Source organism: Gracilinanus agilis, chromosome 3 (genome assembly GCF_016433145.1).
Source record: "Gracilinanus agilis isolate LMUSP501 chromosome 3, AgileGrace, whole genome shotgun sequence".
Classification (NCBI taxonomy): domain Eukaryota; kingdom Metazoa; phylum Chordata; class Mammalia; order Didelphimorphia; family Didelphidae; genus Gracilinanus; species Gracilinanus agilis.
The window spans coordinates 683,351,057-683,369,986 of NC_058132.1; the positions used below are offsets into that span (position 1 = coordinate 683,351,057).

Consider the following 18,930-nt stretch of genomic DNA (forward strand, 5'->3'; position numbering starts at 1 on the left):
TAGTAAGAGCCACATTCCCCCCCTCCCCCCTCCCCCCCGCGAACCGGCACCCCTCCCTACTGCCCCTGCTGACCTAGGGGCGGAGTGATGGTTTTATCTTTTAAACTCTTCCCATCCATCTTAGAATATATTCTGAATTTTCTTTTTGAGGCAGAAGAGCATTAAGGACTAGGCAGTTGGGGTTAAGTGACTTGCCCAGGATCACACAGCTAGGAAATGTGAAGCCAGATTTGGACCCAGGACCTCCCATCTCTACCCACTGAACCACCCAGCTGTCTCCTCAAAAAAAAAAAAGGTTTCTATAAAATCAAGAACATATCAACTCCTCTAATCCTTAAAATTGAGGGAATGGACTAAAATGAACTCCGAGGTCCCTTCTTGTATAATTTGATGAAATTTGAACTTTTCCCTGTTTTGCAGAGCAGGGGTAATTTTAATGGGAATCTGATAATTAGACCTGCTCACCCTAAACAAATGGCCAGAATTTGAAGCAGGAGAGTTAATTTATAACACTGCACATGACAGAGAACTTGATTTCCTAGGCCTTTGTCTTTTAGTGAATAAAGTGAGCTACATCATATCCCTATGACCAGGTATGGGGTGGCCAGCAGTTTGTCCATTTCAGGGATAGAGAAAACAGCTGTTAAGACCTTTCCCAGAGTCACACTTAACACTTAATACCTAGAATTTATTAGTGGTGAATAATTTTGCTAAAATACCACTTTGGTATATTCACCACCACCAATTACATGTAAAAATTTTTAACATTGGGGTTTTTTAAGATTTTGAGTCTTGAATTCTCTCCTTCCTTCCCTTCTCCCATGCCCCTCCCCCAAGATGGTAAGCAGTCTGATATACATTTTACATGTGTGATCACATAAAATACTGCATTGGGACAAAAAAATTAGATTTTTATTAAAATAGATTTTCCAGGTCTAGAAAAAATCAAAATTTTTCCTTTGATGTTACATATGTAATGAGAACCAGATAGAAAGTGGAAGGAAATTCTCTTCCTTGCATCTCTCTTTGTAAACAGTAACACTGCATCCCTTTCTTTCCTGGCTCTAATTCAAAGCCCTTTCATGCCCCTTCTGTTGGTGCATGGTACATGAAGATTATAATTGACTTCATGGTAACAGTAACACATAGAACTTTTCTGTATCTCTGCTAACAGAATGGCAATTTTTTTTTCCAGCCGTCCCAAATGTGTGGATGAAGTTGCTTTTCAGGAAGAAGTAGTTGCAGTGTTAAAGAAATCCTTAGAAGGAGCTGATGTGAGTTGAACCCTGTTTACCTTATTACTTGGAAATGTTTTCCTAGATTGGGATTGACTTTTCAGAAGTTTCATACTAAGTCTTTAGCATCATCAGAACAATTCATGTTTCCATGTGGATTTGTGTCAAGTTTTTGCCATGAGAACACAGATAATTTAAGCATTTGTTGTGATTCTGCAGCCATACCATAGAGAACACTGGGACAGATGCACACATCATTTCTGTCTCTGTTCTAGTAGTTAGACCACTGGTTCATCTGAACCCCAAATTCTCAACTATTTGTGGGTACTCCTCATAGAATCCAGCTAGACAATTCCATCTATTATTATTATTAGATAATAGCCATATCATAATAGCTATCCATTTACTCAGCACCTACTATATTTTGGGCACTGGGTTATACACTTAACAAATGCTGCTGTCTCTTTTGATCCTCCTCATTACGCTGGTTTTAGAGCACACATTTAATAACTAGAGTGTCAAAAGAACTTACCTCATCTGATGGCCCTCCTTCCCTCCACTCTTATCTAATTGTGGATTGAGTAAGTTAAAGGACAGCATTTCCTGGGGGTTTGGACCAACTGCAGAATTTGGGTTGGAATATAGTTTGATTCAACACAAATTGAGTAAATGCCTGCTCCATGTACAGAGCTGATCCAGAACTTCTGGGGAGGATAACAGGAAGTTTTAAGACAAAGTTCTTCTAAGAGAAGGCCCACAGAAATGAGCAGTGAGGCCTAAAGAGGTTCATCGATGAACCCAAGGACACCTAAAGAGTCCGAGCCACAATCAAAGTGAAGGTATCTGAGACCTCATCCAGGGAGCAGAGGACAATGCTAAGGGGAGACAAAGGTCTGTCTGCTTCCACTTTGCTGCAGCTCTTAGGTCTGGTTAGCTGATCAGAGGCCTTAATCTCTTAAATGGGCAAAGTTTAGGAAAGACAACTTTCTGTGGACTAGCAATGAAATACAAATGGAAAAACACAAGTAAATGTGTTTACATGGAAGTTTGTACTCGACACAATTGCTGGTGCCATTTCTGGACACTCAGCAGGTCAAGTGAAAGGCCTACATGGAGATTTAGCCATCCACTCAAGGAGCCAGTTAATGTTTATTTTCTGCCCCCTCTATCACCCCATGTGCTCACCTTTCTCAGGGAAGAGCAGACCAGAGAAGACCTGGAGGAGGAGCTAGAAGACTTGAGGTTGGGACTCCCTTAGAAGTAAGGCCTCTGGAGTTAAAGAGGAAAAAAGGAGCCAGAGGGATGCTCGGGGCCCTTACCTGCTCTCCCCCTAAGCATTATATGGAATGACTTGAGCTGCTACTCATGGTCAAGGCCTTGTTACTGTGAGAAGTGCATCTCACTAAATTATAGCCTCAGAATTAGAAAGGACTAAAGCCTCTATTTAGTTCAGCCTGTACCTCCTGAGAGGAAGCATGGTGTGATAGAGAGAGCACTGACCTGAGCCAAAAGGCTCTAGGTTCAAGTCTAGCCTTATCTGTAGGTGGGCTTTCCTTATGTGATTTTCTCTATACCAGTGGCATCATAGGTCCAGGCCCTTTCCACTGCCCTTAGAATTCATGGTAGCTTTTTGTCCTTGTGTATTTTCTCCACCAGTGTAGCTACTGCTGGGAGACAAGCATTTTTTCTATTTAATAGGTATTTTTATGATTAAAAAATTAGAAGCTCCTGACATAGTGCAGGATTCAAGATGAAATTGCATTTAATTAATACTGAATTCAGATGAGCTCCAGTATGTCCAGTATCACATCTCTTCTGCCACCAAGCAAAGTAGAGATCCTTAGAGTAAATCTGCTGCCTGCTCAGTATGCTCAGAGCACTGAGGATAGTGCTGACCCATCATTACTGTTTCATTCACCCTTCTCTAAGGGTCCTTCTCCATGTGTCCCTTCTGAATAGGGCATTAAACTCCAACCTTGGGCAGCTAGGTGGCTCAGTGGGTTGAGAACCAGGCCTAGAGTTAGGAGATTCTGGGTTCAAATCTGGCCTCAGATAACTTCCCAGTTCTGGGACCCAGGGAAAGTGACTTAACCCTGATTGCTGAGCCCTTGCCACTCTTGTCTTAAAATCAATACTAAGAAGGTAAGGATTTAAAAAAATAAAACTTCAACCTTGTGTTCCCACAGCTCCCCAACCTTTTGTTCTATGGCCCACCTGGAACTGGAAAAACCTCCACCATTCTGGCAGCTGCAAGGGAGCTGTATGGGTAAGCTGGCTTCATTGTTGTCTGTGTTGTTTGCTTTATATATTTGCAGCTTAACAAGGGATCACTGAAAAGTTGTCATTCAGGTCAATTCAGGCAACATTTATCATATGCTGGCCGCATACAAAGCACTGTTTGGTACCAGAGAGGCAAAGGCATAAAAGAGACTGCCCCTAAGGAGCTTACAGTGGGTGAAGGGACGAATACAAAGAAACTGGGAAAGATGCCCACTGCCCTGGGATGATTGGACAAGGCCTCCTGGTGATGGAGGAGGAGGAAGTTCCTTAGCTGAGCTTTGAAGGAAGAAAATGACTCTGAGACATGGAGGTGAGGGAGGCCATTCCCAGTGTGGCAGGCAGCTTGTACAAGTACATGGAGGTATAAATGAAATGAGGATCAGATGGAAGTCCAATTTGGATAAAATGAAGTCTGGAATAGGAAGAAATAAGGCTGAAAGAGTAGGTTGGAGCCAGAGTGTTGAGAGCCTATATTTTTATTCTTTAGGGAAGAGTCACTGAACATTTTCAAGCCAAGGGTCTTGTGTCTTTCGGAAGATTATTTTGGTAGTGACCTCATGGAGGCTGGAAATGCTTAAAGTAGGAGCCAATAAGGAGGCTATTACAGAAGTCCAGATCAACAGTGATGTGCACTAGAGCAGTGGTGGCAGTTTGAGTGCAGAGGATAGAACTTAAGGTAGAATTGAGCAAAAGAGCTAGTTGGTTGGCTCTGGGGAGTAAAGGAGACGGGAAAAGTAAAGCATGAGTCAGAAGCTACAGTCCAAGGGCCAGCTAGGTATCACAATGGATAAATCTAACTCCCAGACTGGAGTTAGAGGGTCTCTGTTCAGATCTGGTCTCAGACACTTCCTACCTATGTGACCTTGGACAAGTCACTTAACCCTAATTGCCTAGCCCTTCCGCTTCTATCTTAGAATTGTTACTAAGGCAGAAAGTAAGAGTTCAAAAAAGAAGTGAGAAAAGGCTATGTCCTAGATAACCATGGCCATGGTATTTTTCTCAGTACAAATAAGGGAAGTTGGAAGATGAGCAAATTTGAGGGCAAAGATAATGAGTCCTGCTCTGAACATGTTGCATTTGAGATGCCAGTGGAAGATCAAGGAAAATACTAGCAGTCAGCTCATGATCACAGAATTACAGTATTTCAGAGATGAAAGGAATCCCAGGCTACATAGCCTGATCTATACCAAGAAGAATCCTCATTTTACAATACACCCAACTAATACACATCTAGTCTTTGCTCAAAAGCCTCTAGTGAGGAGTATCAGGAACCTGCTTCTCTACTTCTAATGATAGCCTAATACAATTTTTTTTTTTTAACCTCACCTTCTGTTTTAGGATTCATACTGTGTATCAGTTCTGAGGTGGGAGAGTGGTAAGGGCCAGGCAATGAGGGTTAAAAGTGGTTTGCCCAGGTTATATAGCTAGGGAGTGTCTGAGGCCAAGTTTGAACCCAGATCCTCTTGTTTCCAGGCCTGGCCCTCTCCACTGAGACACCTAGGTGCCCCCTTAACAAGTATTTACTGAGGACTTGTTATTTTCTAAGCCTTGAATAAAACAATCATTGCCCACAAGGACCTTACATAAATAATGGGGAGGTTATACATACATACATATACATACTCATAAGCGTGAATTAATTTGAAGGAGAGGGCAATGCCAGCTGGAGAGATTAGGAAAGGCTTCATCTAGGAGATGGTATAATGAGTTGCTTCTTAAAGGAAATGAGCCCAAAAGTTTCACAACCAAATGCAGAAAAGCAGAAATATTTGATTTTTATAGCATTATAGTCTGAAAAGGATACATTTAATATTAAACTCAACAAAGGGACTGCAGGGGAAAAAAGACTAAAAATTAATTGGAAACTTAAGTCTTATCCTAAAGAATGAGCGGATCAAAGAACAAATCATAGAAATAATCAACAATTTCTTTAAAGAGAATGACAACAAGGAGATAAATTTATCGAAATCTATGGGATACAGCCAAAGAAGTACAGAAATAATTAGGGGAAAACATATTTCTAAATGCTTATATCAACAAAATAAAGAGCAGATTGGTGAATTGGGCATGAAACTAAAAAACTAGAAGAAACAAATGCTGAATTAAACTCCAAATTAGAAATCCTGAAAATCAAAGGAGAAATTAAGAAAATAATTGAACTAATATTAAATAAAACATGGTCTTTGTTTTATTGGGGGGGTGGGGAGCCGGCAAAATAGGTTTAAAAAAATGAACCAAATTACCAGTATCAAAAATGTAAAGGGTGAATTCACAACCAATGAAGAGAAAATTAGAACGATTATTAAGATTTATTGGGGGGGGCAGCTGGGTAGCTCAGTGGATTGAGAGTCAGGCCTAGAGATGGGAGGTCCTAGGTTCAATTCTGGCCTCAGACTCTTCCCAGCTGTGTGACCCTGGGCAAGTCCCTTGACCCCCATTGCCTGCCCTTACCACTCTTCTGCCTTGGAGCCAATACACAGTATTGACTCCAAGACGGAAGGTAAAGGTTTAAAAAAGAAAAAAAGAAAAAAAAGATTTATTTTGCCCAATTATGTGTAAATCTGATAATCTAAAACAAAATAGGTGAATGTTTTTAAAAAGATAAATTGCCCAGATTAACAGAAATGTAGCTTCCTTGTGAAAAACTACAATGAAGACCTTTTAATCATTTAGTAACTGAAGCTCTGCATCCAGTCTGGGATGGACTAGCCATAATACCTGTTTCTAAGGAGAGTAGAGCTATGACTCATTTGAATTTAGAATTCTAATTTGAGAGGTGCTGTTTGCTATTTAATGAGGAGACAGTGTGGGAAGACCTAGGAGGTCCACATTCCAGGCTCATTTCTGCTGCTAATTACGTGTAGTCTTAGGTGAGACATCGAACCTCCTTGGGTCATCTGTAAAATGCAAAGGTCCGAGTAGGTCACTTCCAAGGTCACTTTCAGCTCCAGGATTCTGAGTATAACCTTTTTGATAAAAATGTTATTTGCTAGGTATATTTTTATAAAACTGTCACAAAATGTGAAAATGTCAAGAAATGGATTGAGTGGAATAATGCACATAATCCTTGATTTTCTTCATATGGTACAGACCCGAACTTTTCCGACAAAGAGTTCTTGAATTAAATGCATCAGATGAACGTGGAATACAAGTTATTCGGGAGAAAGTCAAGACATTTGCTCAACTAACTGTGGCAGGAAGTCGTTCAGAGTAAGTGTGTAAATAGAATTAGCCAGTAAGCTGAGTTTTTCCTTCTCCATGGCAGGACACAAAATCTGCCCAACATACCCTTTTGTTCTAAATGTAATGTACCCCGATTAGTGAGTATTTTCTAATTTTGAATCCCATTTTAACAGTCTAAACCGAAATGTAACCATCAGGGGGTCATTCAATCTCTTTTTTCCTCTGTAGCAATTTGTATTGCTATTTTTCAGAGATCTGTGTGGGAGAGGGTAGAAGTTAGTAATTTAGGTGAAAAGGAATTCTGTTCACTTTTAGCCATAAATTAAATTAGAAAAACTCAGACTTCTCGTGCACTTGGTACCCTAAGTCAAGAGTTTAACCTTTTAGTGTCTGAAAATATTTCAATTTCATAACAGAATTGATTTTTTAAATGCTACTGAACTGGGAGGAATAGGGGAAGAATATTGTAAAGACAAAGCAATGGCCAGTATATATTATCTTCCTAAAGTCAACATTGTGTGCAGTTCCTTGGACAGAATGCTTTCAGTACTATGATCAGAGCTAGGGGTCATTATGCAATGTGAGAAATGTCTCTACATTACTGTTGGCCTCCTGTTTTTGATACAGTGGGAAGCCATGTCCTCCCTTTAAGATTGTAATACTGGATGAAGCTGACTCCATGACCTCTGCAGCCCAAGCGGCTTTAAGACGTACGATGGAGAAGGAGTCCAAAACAACTCGATTCTGCCTCATCTGCAATTATGTTAGTCGGTACGTGCACTCTCTATTCCACAAGGGGATTTGGTCACAGCCTTCCAGGATAGCTCAGCTAAGGAATAAAAAGAACAACTTTTGAAGGTACTCAGGGTGCCAGTGCACTAGAATTTCTTCTTGGCTTGGTACCTGAAATATTCTTGATAAACCCAACTTCTGAGAAATTCTCTTTAGAGAGTTATCACTTTTCCAACCTGATCCATCTTTTCTTACAGGATAATTGAGCCCTTAACTTCCCGATGTTCCAAATTCCGCTTCAAGCCTTTGTCAGATAAAGTTCAACACCAGAGATTACTAGACATTTCTGAGAAAGAAAATGTGAAAATCAATAATGAGGTAAGGTAACAAGTATGATCTAATTGCTTTGTGTCTGTGAAGAAGCTATGAAAGTCAAAAGGACTTTTTGGCATGTAGTAGCCCATCCTACAGGTGGATTTCAGTTCATTTAGCAGCTGCTGGAACATGGAGGAACCTTAGCAATATAACAGGGTTGCTGTGGGGTTTCCTCTGCTATTAAGTAAAAATCATTTTAAGTTAGCTCATTATGGAACCTGAGGTTAAGCCCACAGATTTGAAGTGGATTGCAGGCACACACATAAAACAAATCCTGTATACATATTTCTGCTTAATTAATATTTCTTTCTTAGTTATTGGCCCCTTTGTTTCAGGCAGTATTTGATGCAGTGATGTTTTAGTAGAGGGAAAGAACCTGTAGTCCCTAGACCTTTGGAATTTATTTTTTATAGCTAGTTCCTCTTTTTTATTCAAACTCTTTGTCACATGATTTACATTTTCATATTGCAGGAGGCTTTTTTTGAGAGTCCAGGAGAGATTTCTTCCCTCTCCCTCTTGTCATTCTTTTTGTCAGTCAAGCTGTCAAACCAGGCCACTCACACCGATGCTGTGATTGGATTCTCTCCTGATTTCTTCATGAGTAAAAAGTATTTACAAAACCATACAAGTGTTTGGATATCAAAAGGTAGCAGAAAAACATAAGAAAAAATGTTTAGGATCTGGAATTTTAGACCAGTGGTTCTTCCCATAGAGACAAAACTCAAATCTGGTTATGCTTGGTATTTGCCCAAGGTTGCTTGTCCAGAATAACATGTTTGGGTTTTTTCCCCCTTTTTTAGGGAATAGCTTACCTTGTGAAAGTGTCAGAAGGAGACTTACGAAAAGCCATCACATTTCTTCAAAGTGCCACTCGATTGACAGGTGGGCAAGAAGTCACAGAGAAGGTGATCACAGAGATTGCCGGGGTAGGAGCACCTTGATGTTCTCAATTCTTTTTAGTCTGTTTGTGTATTCTTGGGTCTATTACTGCTGTTTAAGAGACTCAGGGAAGAAACTATTCTATGGATGATGTTACAATTGAGAAAACTGGCTGCTTGTGATTCTGCTGACTTGCAGCTGATGAGGCAGGCAGGGTTCATGGACTAGAGAGGAATCCCATCAGGTAAGTGACATAGATGGAATAGATGGATGCCTCAATCCAAGGATTTATTAGTCAGTTGCCTAAATTCTGGCTTTTTTGACCTAGCCATCATCAGTGTAAACAATGGACCTTTGAAACCCTCTCCATTAAACTGTGAGCATGTGTGACAGTACCCTTGGGCTGGGCTGTCCCTGTTCCCACTCCCAATAATCAAAGTGGGGAAAGAGGACAGAGCACAGCGAAAAGAGAGGTTCAGCTTTGGGCAGAGAGAATAAACCAACTTTAGCAAAATATCTCAAAGTGTTAGGAATCTCATCTCCTTAAGCCCCAGGTTAACAATCCCTGCAAGGGAAGGAACACCTTTGAGCCTAGTAGATATCTGCAGAGCACCCCTTGCCAGCTGGAGAAAGCAGCCCCTTTCAGAGTTCTTTAAATTAAGCCCAAATCTGGATGGCTGCATCCTCCCGTCTGGGGTCAAGCAGAATAGGTGATCACTCTTCCCATACAACTTACCTGTTTGACAGCATCTTCCTCACTTCTCTATTCCTTTTTTGTTTGCTCACAGCAATAATGAAAGCCAGCATTTACCCAGCACTTGCAGGTTTGCAAAGTGGGTCACATAGATAGCACATTTTGTTCTCACAACCACCCTGGGATGTAGGTGCTACATCACCCCCATTTTATAGATGAGGAAACCTAAACAGAGGGGTTAAGTGGCTTGCCCAGAATCACAGGTCTTGTGTCTTGAAGATTAATTTGAACTAGGGCCCTCCTCACTGAGCTTAGAGCTCTAGCCATTCCATGGAGCTGTCAGAGGGCCCTGGGGCTCTTCTTTAGATTATGCCTCCTGGTAGTCCTGGTGGCACAAAGGGAGGCAAGATGTGGCCCCTGACCCTACCTACATGAAGGCCATCTCCAAGCAAAAGGGAAAGATCAACAGATCACCTCATTCAGGCCCCACTCTGAATCCTCCCTCCATGCTGCCCTGGCTTCTCTCAGCCACTTGGCCTGTGCCTCCTTGATATTGCCAAGCAGTCATAATCAGGCACATTTAAGTCACGTATTCAGCCTTGTGCCTGTTCTTTGTGAAGCATAGAAAGTTTAGAAAGTTAGAACACTGCTGAAAACTGATACAGAACTCTCAGGAAAAGTCCGAGACTTCAGAAAAGAGTTTTCCTAGATACCCTCATCCTAACAGGTGCAGCACATATTCTCACTTTTAATTGGAAAGGACGCAGTTCTGAAAGCCTCTTCCTGAGCTTCTACATGATAGAAAAGCACCACATGATCAGTGCCAAGGACCACTGGGCTACTGCTGCTCACCAAGGCTTGAACTAACTAGAGAAAAAGAATTTGCAGATACATCATCAGGAAATGAAAATGTCTCCTAATCATAGAGGATGTTCTCACACCACCTCCCCATTTAAGCACCTTAACGTTTTAAGCTTCCTGATGATGAATACAATGGGTTCACTCTTCTGTACTCACTGTACTACTCAGTCCCTCCTTCTCTTGGAAAGTTGGCTGGCTTTAAAGTCCATGATAAACCACCATCTTGAGTGGCAACACATAAAACAAGTTCAGTCTGTTACATTAAAAGAACACAATTAGTTCTATGAGCTGGAAGAAATTAGGGTCAGAGTACTGTGTACCACCATAAGTAGTAAGAGATCACACACAAAAATTAAGAGTTCCAGACCAGGTACTTTTCACAGCTAGAGGGCAAATTCTTGACCAGCCTAGGTGCAGAGACGATTACAAAATTCTTCCAACTAGAAAGGGAAACAGTTGATTAGAGGGAGGGGAAGAATCCTGGTATGAAATATCACTGAAAAGGATCTGATATTCCAGGTATATAAGCAGCTAACAAATATTTGAGGAGGGAAAAAATCCATTCCCTAATGATAGTCAAAGGGTTTGAGAAGTCATTTCTTAAAATGTGAATTGTAAACTAGTAATAGGAAAGAATGGCCCAAATCCCTAAATCATCAAGCATTTAAATGTCTGCCATGTGCCAGGCACTCTGCTTGGCACAGGAAATACAAAGACTTAAAATGAAAATTCTGAGGTTTCACCTCACTCAGCAGATTAGTAAAAATGACTTAATAGATTCTGGTGGAACCATGTTCTAGAAAGGAATTTGGGATTAGAGGAAGAAAGTAGTTAAGACTATACTCTTCAATCCATAGACCACTGCTTAGGCTTTACTTGTCTCTTAAGGCCTAGGTCAGTGATAAAAAAACGCCTCCCCCAATATACTTACAATACTTAGAGCAGCATTTTTGTCATAGCAGCAAACTGAAAACAAAGTGAATGCCCATTGGAGAATGGCTAAACAAGTTATGCATTAATGTGGTGGAATATTACTGTGCTAAAGTAATGATATATGTGACTACAGAGGAGCTCAGAAAGCATGGGCATGAATACAAAGAAAAACCAGCAGAATCAGAAAAACATACACGATGACAACAGACTTGTAAATGAAAAAATAACAGGATAGTCACAAGTCAATCTGCAAAATTACATGATCACAGCTCAGAGGACTTTGGAGGTGGAGCACTGAATCAAATGTTAGACTTTTTTAATAGGTTGGTATTTTACCTTAAAAGGTAAAAAAATTTTATTAGAAGAGATTGGAGAGGATACATTTGAAAATGTGACATAAACGAAAGATATCAAAACACAGTTTTAATAGTTCTGAGAGTTTAAAAGCAATTTTGTGTACTTAATCCTGGAGAAGACGAAAGATTAACAAGCATACTGACCAATTATTCAGAGAAAATTGTTCAAGCAGTAGATTTTGGCTTAACTTAAGAATTTGACCAGAAGTGTAAGGGGCCAGATTTACTCATTTGTGCCTTTATAGCCTGAGCTTTTGGCCCACAGGTGGCAAATGTTGATAGAATTCATTTGGCTCTTTATACATCAGGTTTCAAAGTTGAAAGGGACCTTAGAGGTCATCTGTTCCAACCTATCCCTGAGAAGTGACCCTTCCTGCATCATCCCTAAGTTTTAAGTACAAGAAAATACATTATAAAAACTGTATAAAATAAGTTTTTACTTCCCCTTTTACTTTTCTAATAGCTGACTTTTAGGGCATAAAGGTTTATTTTTGCATAGTTAATATGAGCCCTTAACACGTATTCCAGGGAGCCCTTGTGCAGGTTGGAGTGAAAAAGGGTTTTCCTCTAACATTTGAAAAATCTTTTAAGTACCTATGGCAAATTTGTGATTAATCTCCCATTTTCCTTTTAGGTGGTACCCACAGGAACAATTACTGGTATATTCTCCGCCTGCCAGAGTGGTTCTTTTGAAAAATTGGAAGCCCTTGTAAAGGTGTAGTTTATATTTGCTGTCTACATTATAGTACAAATGGGAACCCTGGGGACAAGCTAACCTTTCTGTTTCTCTAATCCAATAGGATTTAATTGATGAGGGCCACGCAGCAACTCAACTTATAAACCAACTTCATGATGTGGTAGTAGAAAAAGATGACCTCACTGACAAACAGAAGTCCATTATCACAGAGAAACTTGCGGTAAGCAAGCTGCAGGGTTAGCATCCCTTAAATGAAACTGAGGGAATCCCTGGGCCTCTTAACTATTTTATGTTTGTTTTTCCCTCCAGGAAGTAGATAAGTGCCTGGCTGATGGTGCTGATGAACATTTACAGTTAATCAGTCTCTGTGCTACAGTGATGCAGCAATTAACTCAAAATGTGAATTGAAAAAAAAACCTTTGTACATTTTTATGACAATAAAATTTGGATGAATGAACTTTTCTCTCCTATCTCTGGATTGCTCTACTTGCTGGGGGAAGATCTCCCTTCACTGGAACTTTAGAGGACACATCCTAACCATATTATATCTTCCTCAGCCCACATAGCAACACTGAAGGAAGCTGGCAATAAGTTAAACAAGAGCAACCATTTTGAATTCAAAGTGAATATACAAGTAATTTATTGAACATTCAAACTTCATTAAGACATGTGCAATATGGCAATTTTACTGGGTTTAACCCTACCTAGTTTTATGATTGCTTGCTGGGGCTTAGCAACAGGGTCCAGTTCACACTTAGCACTAATTAAATACTTTATTGAATAAATACAATACCAAACAAAATGCATTCAAATGCTTTCTTAAAAAAAAATTAGTCCATTTGAAAAGCCTTTCCTATTCAGTCTACTGACTAACACAATAAAGGCAGATATGCTAGTTTAACATAATTGGCTGATTTTATACAGCACTTATATCTTTTAGTCCACAAGTAAATTATTAAATGATAGAGAACATCTAATACAACCATTTCTACAGAACTAGGAAATAAATTTCTAATAAAGAAAGATTTTACAGACCCCATATCTTTTACACCCAACCCCAACAGTCTAACTCTAAAGGAGAAAGCCAATAGCTCTTTCCCCACAAGAGCTCACGACTAAAGTCGCTTTGCTATCAAAAATCTGTATTTCTGATCCGTAATGAGCATTGAGACAAGATTCAATATTCCCAAAGAAAGAAGCACAATGCACGTTGTGAATCGCCTATTCAGCAACAGCGAGCACTGCATTCAAAACCATCTCATCCCAGGGATTAAATAAGATCAGCCACATTCATTGGCATCTCCTCCACTGTAGTATTGTAGAAAGTCTCAATGTCACGAAGAATCCTCTTGTCTTCTTCAGTAACAAAGTTTATAGCCACACCTTTCCTCCCAAATCGACCACCTCTGCCAATTCTGCATAAAAGAAAAACAGCAATAATTATAGTATATTCCTTAACCTACAAGGAGATGATCCACTTGTTAACCAGCTGCTGTTTAATTGCCAAGGTAATAGAGTGCTTCTATTTGGAGCACTAGCTGCTAATCAAAGTATCTAGACGAGGGAAAAAAATCTTCCTTAGCAGTTAGTGCCAAAAGTAAGCAGATCAAGGCTTGTGTCTGGCTGCAAAATGAGATCTCAGGTCTTGAGCATTGTGATTTTAAGCAGATGACAGTATTCTGTTTGGGGTAGTGAATTAAGCCCATACCAAAGTGGGCAAAGATCGAAGGTCAGCCTGGGACAGATGTAAAACTCCAGGAATGAAACAAAGAGAATTGTTATATACTCCATTTCGACGCACCTCTGGAACTGTAGACTGTAAATGTAAATAACTTGAAGGTTAACTATTTTTCTAGGACTTACAATTCTTTTCAGTGGGAAAACTTAACTCCTTATTCTCCAAGTATTTGGTATGGAAACCCAAACTTATCACTGCTTTTTGCTCAGTTTCACACACAAACCACACTAAAAGTTAACAAAAATGTGGTTTAAACCCAACAGTTCTGCCTTCCTTCATAGAAACCAGACAATACAAACCACCTAATATACAAAGAGGCTAATACACAAAATGGCTTTGGCTAGGACGTTGGGAACTTAAAATATCAAATAATCATGACAAAAGAAAAACAAATATATAAATACCGACTCGCTCTTTATTCAAACAGTGTGCTGTTTCGCTTATGAATCCACGTCCTAAATTACGTCACGCCGTTTCTGAGTGCCATCTCACGTCATCAACTGCTGCTATCGACTCCTGTATTTTTTAAAAAGTCTTTTTTTACATCAAGTAACAAAGCACAATTTAATTTATTTAGGGATCAAGCCACTATTAACTATATGCCAGGGACACAAAACTCGGTTACTACCAGAACACACCAAGAGAGAATCCCACTAGAGAAAAATCACCAAGAAAGCACAAAAGACACAGGAGCAACATGAGAACACAATGAGTCTTAAAAGAACTAAGGCTCAAATATAAATGCAACAAGACCTAAAACCCTCTTTCTGACTTTCAATTTAAAGCGAGTCTTTTTTCCTTTCCTTTTACAAATCTTCAAAAATTTGGGCCACATTCCAGACTCAAGGTAAGTTTTCCCACTGTTTTTAAACTAAGCCAAGAGCTCTTACCCCCAACATATCTGCATTTAAATAGCAGCACTGTGTCAATCTATGTTTCTTCCTAAAATACAATCTCTATTTTCAAGGCTGTCTGGCCTGAAGCAAAGATTTTTTATTGGAAGCTACAGAGTGCCAGTAAATGAATTACATAAATTTACATTATTAAATGTGATATATAAATCCAATCACATACCATCTTACTAACCTGTGAATATAGTTTTCACGATTGGTAGGTAGATCATAGTTTATAACCAAAGATACTTGCTGCACATCAATCCCTCGAGCCTAGAAAAAGCAGTTAATAAAATTAAGTTCCATGTAACAAGCACTAGTAGTCTTTAGGCCTATCCAGCTAAGTAAGTTTTGTGGTCTCAATGTGCTAGCACTTGCTCTTCTGTCTTAAAGAGTTTTTAATCAAAGATAATTTTCAAAAACAGCTGGCCCTTACTTAAAACTTTTTAAGTCCCATCAATCCACTCCAAACCCACCATATTTCCTCCTGTGCCCCACACTGCACTAAAATGTTGGCCACAAAGTAGTAATGGACTACAACGATGTAGTTCATTGTGGAGTGTGGTCTATTTTTCTCCCAAACTACTTTTAACTGGGAAAAGGCAATTAAAGACCTTTCCCAAATATAGTTTTTGGGAAGTTTCAGCAGTGTTTGGCTTTTAAAAAGTTAAATATAATTACCAACAAATCTGTAGTGATCAGAACCCGGCTTGACCCTGATCTGAATTCCCTCATGATAACATCTCGCTCCTTCTGGTCCATGTCACCATGCTACAAAAGAAAACATTAAAATTTTAGTCTTGCCTTTTCTTCACCATATTAACTTTTATAATTAACTGCTTTAGTCAACCTGTATTCTTGGAAAGCTGATGACTTGACCATAGCTATGTCTTGGCCAAGGTTTTAAGGCCAATAACAGTGTTTGAGATCAAGCGTCCCTGGCTGCTATGGCATATATAGCAAAACAGACAGGGATAGTAAAAAAACATTTTGATTTAAGCAGGGGGAACGACAATACAGCACTTCACTGCTGTATTGTAACTAGTTCCTGCATTAAATGCTGTAAGGAAAAAAAACTAGATGTTATGAATATTCTGAAATAAGACACCATGCCTCTTACCAGAGCAGAAACTGTGAAATCCCTTGCATGCATCTTTTCAGTCAGCCAATCTACCTTTCGTCTCGTGTTCAGAAAAATAACAGCCTGTGTAATGGTCAGTGTCTCATATAAGTCACAAAGAGTATCCAGCTTCCATTCCTAAAACAAAAAGTTGTTTCAATCAAGCAGTCTCCATAGGAAATAACATACATCAAAAAAAAGCAGAAGTCCCACCTCCATTCCTACACCACTAGGCAAGTGAAATCTAAAGTCAGCCAGCAGTTTGTATCAGTAGCACTGGTTCAGATATCGCACTAGGATCTTAAGACATAGGACACTGGACATTAAGAAAGAGGTCCACCCAAGTCTCTTTTCGATCTAGTGCATTTGTTCTTCTTCTTGTATATACTGTGCTAGCATTATTACAAAGACCAAGGCATTGCCTTAATTTTTGCAATTTTAGCACAGTGCTTTGAAACAAGAAGGCATACAATCCTTGCATCAAAATTAAGCTACAACTTGAACAGGTTAATTACCTCTCTTTCAACATTAATGTAGAATTGTTTGATTCCCTCAAGGGTCAATTCTTCTTTCTTCACTAGAATGCGAATAGGATCTCTCATGAACTTTTTGGTCACTTCTAACACATCAGTTGGCATTGTGGCAGAAAGCAACACAACCTTTAGGAAAAAAAAGTAGAAAAGTATAAACACTTTCAAAAATTTTAATTGCCCAACTCAATACCTTTGATTCCAGTGATGATCTTGTTTGAGACCAAGCGTCCCTGTCTTACTATGTTATCAGTTAAGACAGGGATAGTATGAAACATTTTGCTTTGAGCAGGGGGAACGACAATATGGGCACTGTCACAGCCATATTGTAACTTGAACCTGCAATAACCCTTACACTGGAACAAAAGTCACATGTTTGTACCTGAATATTTGTACTTAATTTCTGGAAAATCTCGTAGATTTGATCCTTAAATCCACGACTCAACATTTCATCAGCTTCATCCAAAACAAACATCTTGATCCATTTTGGAGCTGTTATTAAAGAAACAGCACTATGTTAAAAAAACTTATGGGCCAAGTTATTGCTAAAAGTCCTATTCCCTCTCCCCTGCCCCAAGTACACTATTATTCAATGTTTAATATAATTAAAACAAAAGAAATCTGTGAGCAAGAAATGTCCCAAGTCCAACCACATTTTACAGCCAGAAGACATTTCTACATTGCTTAACTAGTCAGAAAATTAAAACCAAGACAGATTCAAATTAGAATTTCAAAACTTACAAAGATATCTTCGGTTTAGCATATCAAACACTCGCCCAGGAGTTCCAACGACAATGTGTGGTGCCTCCGCCTGCAGTTTTTGCATTTCATTCCGAACATTGGTGCCACCAATGCAGGCATGACATGTTGCTCCCATATAGTCTCCAAGAGCTAAAATTACCTTCTGGATCTAAGTTTTAAAAAAGATTTTTATTTTTACATCATTACCAAAACAAATCTACTAGCTAAAACCTGGCAAACAAAAGCTAAATGTCCTAAGTCATGTCTGTAACTAGTCTTGCATGCATGCAGTCACCTAAAATTCATGCTGGTCCACAATTAATGCTGACAAGTGCAAAAATATTCAGTTATCTTGTGGTTTTCTAATCCATGCAGCTTGTAGCACTTGTGGCAGTCATTCCACCTTCAGGCAGTAGTTGTGACATAACCTCTAAGTCAGGAAATAGAGGTATAACCTTTCTTGAGAAGTCTTTAAAAAGTCCTAATTATCTAATTTTAAGCACATTGTGATTTTTACTGTCATAAACTACAACTAATTTACTGAATGATAGACTAAAAGAGTTTGGATTTTTCCGATTAAGTCTATTTTAGAACAAAAAAAAAATGGTATGGCCAGGTCTTAAAATGCCAATGTAGCAAGCAAGCCTTAAAGGCAGTTAAACATGCAAAGTTACAAACACAGAACCACAAAAATCACAAGACTACAAATCACATGTGCACCGCAGTTTTCATGTTACACAACTGCATATTAAATTCTTTTATCTTGAAAACTGTATCATATCTTCCATTGAGAACTGAAAACTTATGACCTTATTTTCTGGGAAACTGGTGTGCTAACCTGCACGCCATACCTGAACCCACCTTCTATACTATGGGCAATGGCTACATCAATATGAGCTGTTTCCACAAGGAAAAAGGGTAGCTCTGCATGGATCACACTTCAGCTCTTCTAGATACAGTTGTGAAACCTGAAAACCATGCCACAAAAGCAAGCGTTTTCTTTCAACTACACTATGGATACCTGTTGAGCCAGTTCTCTGGTGGGGGCCAATACTAGTGCTTGGGTCTCCTTGAGCTCAATCTCCAACTGTTGCAGGATGGAAATAGCAAATGTGGCTGTCTTGCCAGTACCTGACTGAGCTTGGGCAATCACATCATACCCTAAAAAAAGTAGGATACACATTTACTGTCCCCACCAGAGCCATAGCGAAGGTGCACCCTCTTCCTCTCTGGGCATTTCGGGTTGTGATCAGCACAGCGGTTCTCTCCATTTCAGGTCAGTCCCGAAAGATGGTAGGCCATCATGTCACGCCCCTGGCTCCTTGCTGGCTGGCTCACCCCGGCGCCCCCGCCCGGCCCCTTCGACGCCCACCTTTGATACAAGGGATGATGGCTCTCTGCTGAATGGCCGAAGGCTTCTCAAACCCGTAAGCGTAGATCCCTCGGAGCAGAGACTCTTTGAGATTCATATCATCGAAGTTGTCCACGATTTCGTTCCAGTTGCTCTCGATGACACCATCGGGGTCCATTCCCTCTGGGCCGCCATGGTCTCTGCGGGCGGCAACAACCAGAAGCGCTCCGTGAACCCCCTCCTCCCGCCGCTCGAGGCCGCACGTGGCCGGGGGCCGAGGCCCCAACGGCAGCCCCAGGATCTGGCCCAGGCCTGGTCCCGGCTCCCCCGCC

At 40.0% G+C, this 18,930-nt stretch overlaps 2 protein-coding genes and 5 non-coding genes across 7 annotated transcripts in view; 1 reads left to right on the top strand and 6 right to left on the bottom strand.

Annotated features, from left to right (window-relative positions):
- The window catches only part of RFC4 (replication factor C subunit 4), an 18,042-nt gene extending 5,360 nt beyond the window's left edge, over positions 1-12,682 (top strand). The window contains exons 2-10 of the mRNA XM_044670961.1: positions 1,196-1,274; positions 3,422-3,501; positions 6,606-6,725; positions 7,326-7,469; positions 7,688-7,808; positions 8,606-8,731; positions 12,163-12,243; positions 12,329-12,445; positions 12,535-12,682. Of these exons, the coding sequence (XP_044526896.1) occupies positions 1,196-1,274; positions 3,422-3,501; positions 6,606-6,725; positions 7,326-7,469; positions 7,688-7,808; positions 8,606-8,731; positions 12,163-12,243; positions 12,329-12,445; positions 12,535-12,633 (967 nt within the window). The 3' untranslated portion in view covers positions 12,634-12,682. The remainder of the gene's footprint in view (positions 1-1,195; positions 1,275-3,421; positions 3,502-6,605; positions 6,726-7,325; positions 7,470-7,687; positions 7,809-8,605; positions 8,732-12,162; positions 12,244-12,328; positions 12,446-12,534) is intronic.
- Positions 12,683-12,834: 152 nt separating this feature from the next.
- Positions 12,835-18,930, bottom strand: part of LOC123242077 (eukaryotic initiation factor 4A-II) — a 29,206-nt gene continuing 23,110 nt past the window's right edge. The window contains exons 2-10 of the mRNA XM_044669569.1: positions 18,620-18,910; positions 18,269-18,408; positions 17,248-17,416; positions 16,889-16,998; positions 16,492-16,635; positions 15,977-16,114; positions 15,538-15,627; positions 15,050-15,129; positions 12,835-13,640 (exon numbers count right to left, since the gene is read on the bottom strand). Of these exons, the coding sequence (XP_044525504.1) occupies positions 13,496-13,640; positions 15,050-15,129; positions 15,538-15,627; positions 15,977-16,114; positions 16,492-16,635; positions 16,889-16,998; positions 17,248-17,416; positions 18,269-18,408; positions 18,620-18,910 (1,307 nt within the window). The 3' untranslated portion in view covers positions 12,835-13,495. The remainder of the gene's footprint in view (positions 13,641-15,049; positions 15,130-15,537; positions 15,628-15,976; positions 16,115-16,491; positions 16,636-16,888; positions 16,999-17,247; positions 17,417-18,268; positions 18,409-18,619; positions 18,911-18,930) is intronic.
- LOC123243474 lies at positions 15,365-15,495 on the bottom strand. The gene has a single exon (XR_006505996.1). It is a non-coding gene; the product is annotated as a small nucleolar RNA SNORA4 (small nucleolar RNA).
- Positions 15,775-15,910, bottom strand: LOC123243450. The gene has a single exon (XR_006505973.1). It is a non-coding gene; the product is annotated as a small nucleolar RNA SNORA63 (small nucleolar RNA).
- LOC123243519 lies at positions 16,260-16,442 on the bottom strand. The gene has a single exon (XR_006506033.1). It is a non-coding gene; the product is annotated as a small nucleolar RNA SNORA81 (small nucleolar RNA).
- Positions 16,720-16,851, bottom strand: LOC123243451. Its single transcript, XR_006505974.1, has one exon. It is a non-coding gene; the product is annotated as a small nucleolar RNA SNORA63 (small nucleolar RNA).
- On the bottom strand, positions 18,491-18,559 carry LOC123243522. Its single transcript, XR_006506035.1, has one exon. It is a non-coding gene; the product is annotated as a small nucleolar RNA SNORD2 (small nucleolar RNA).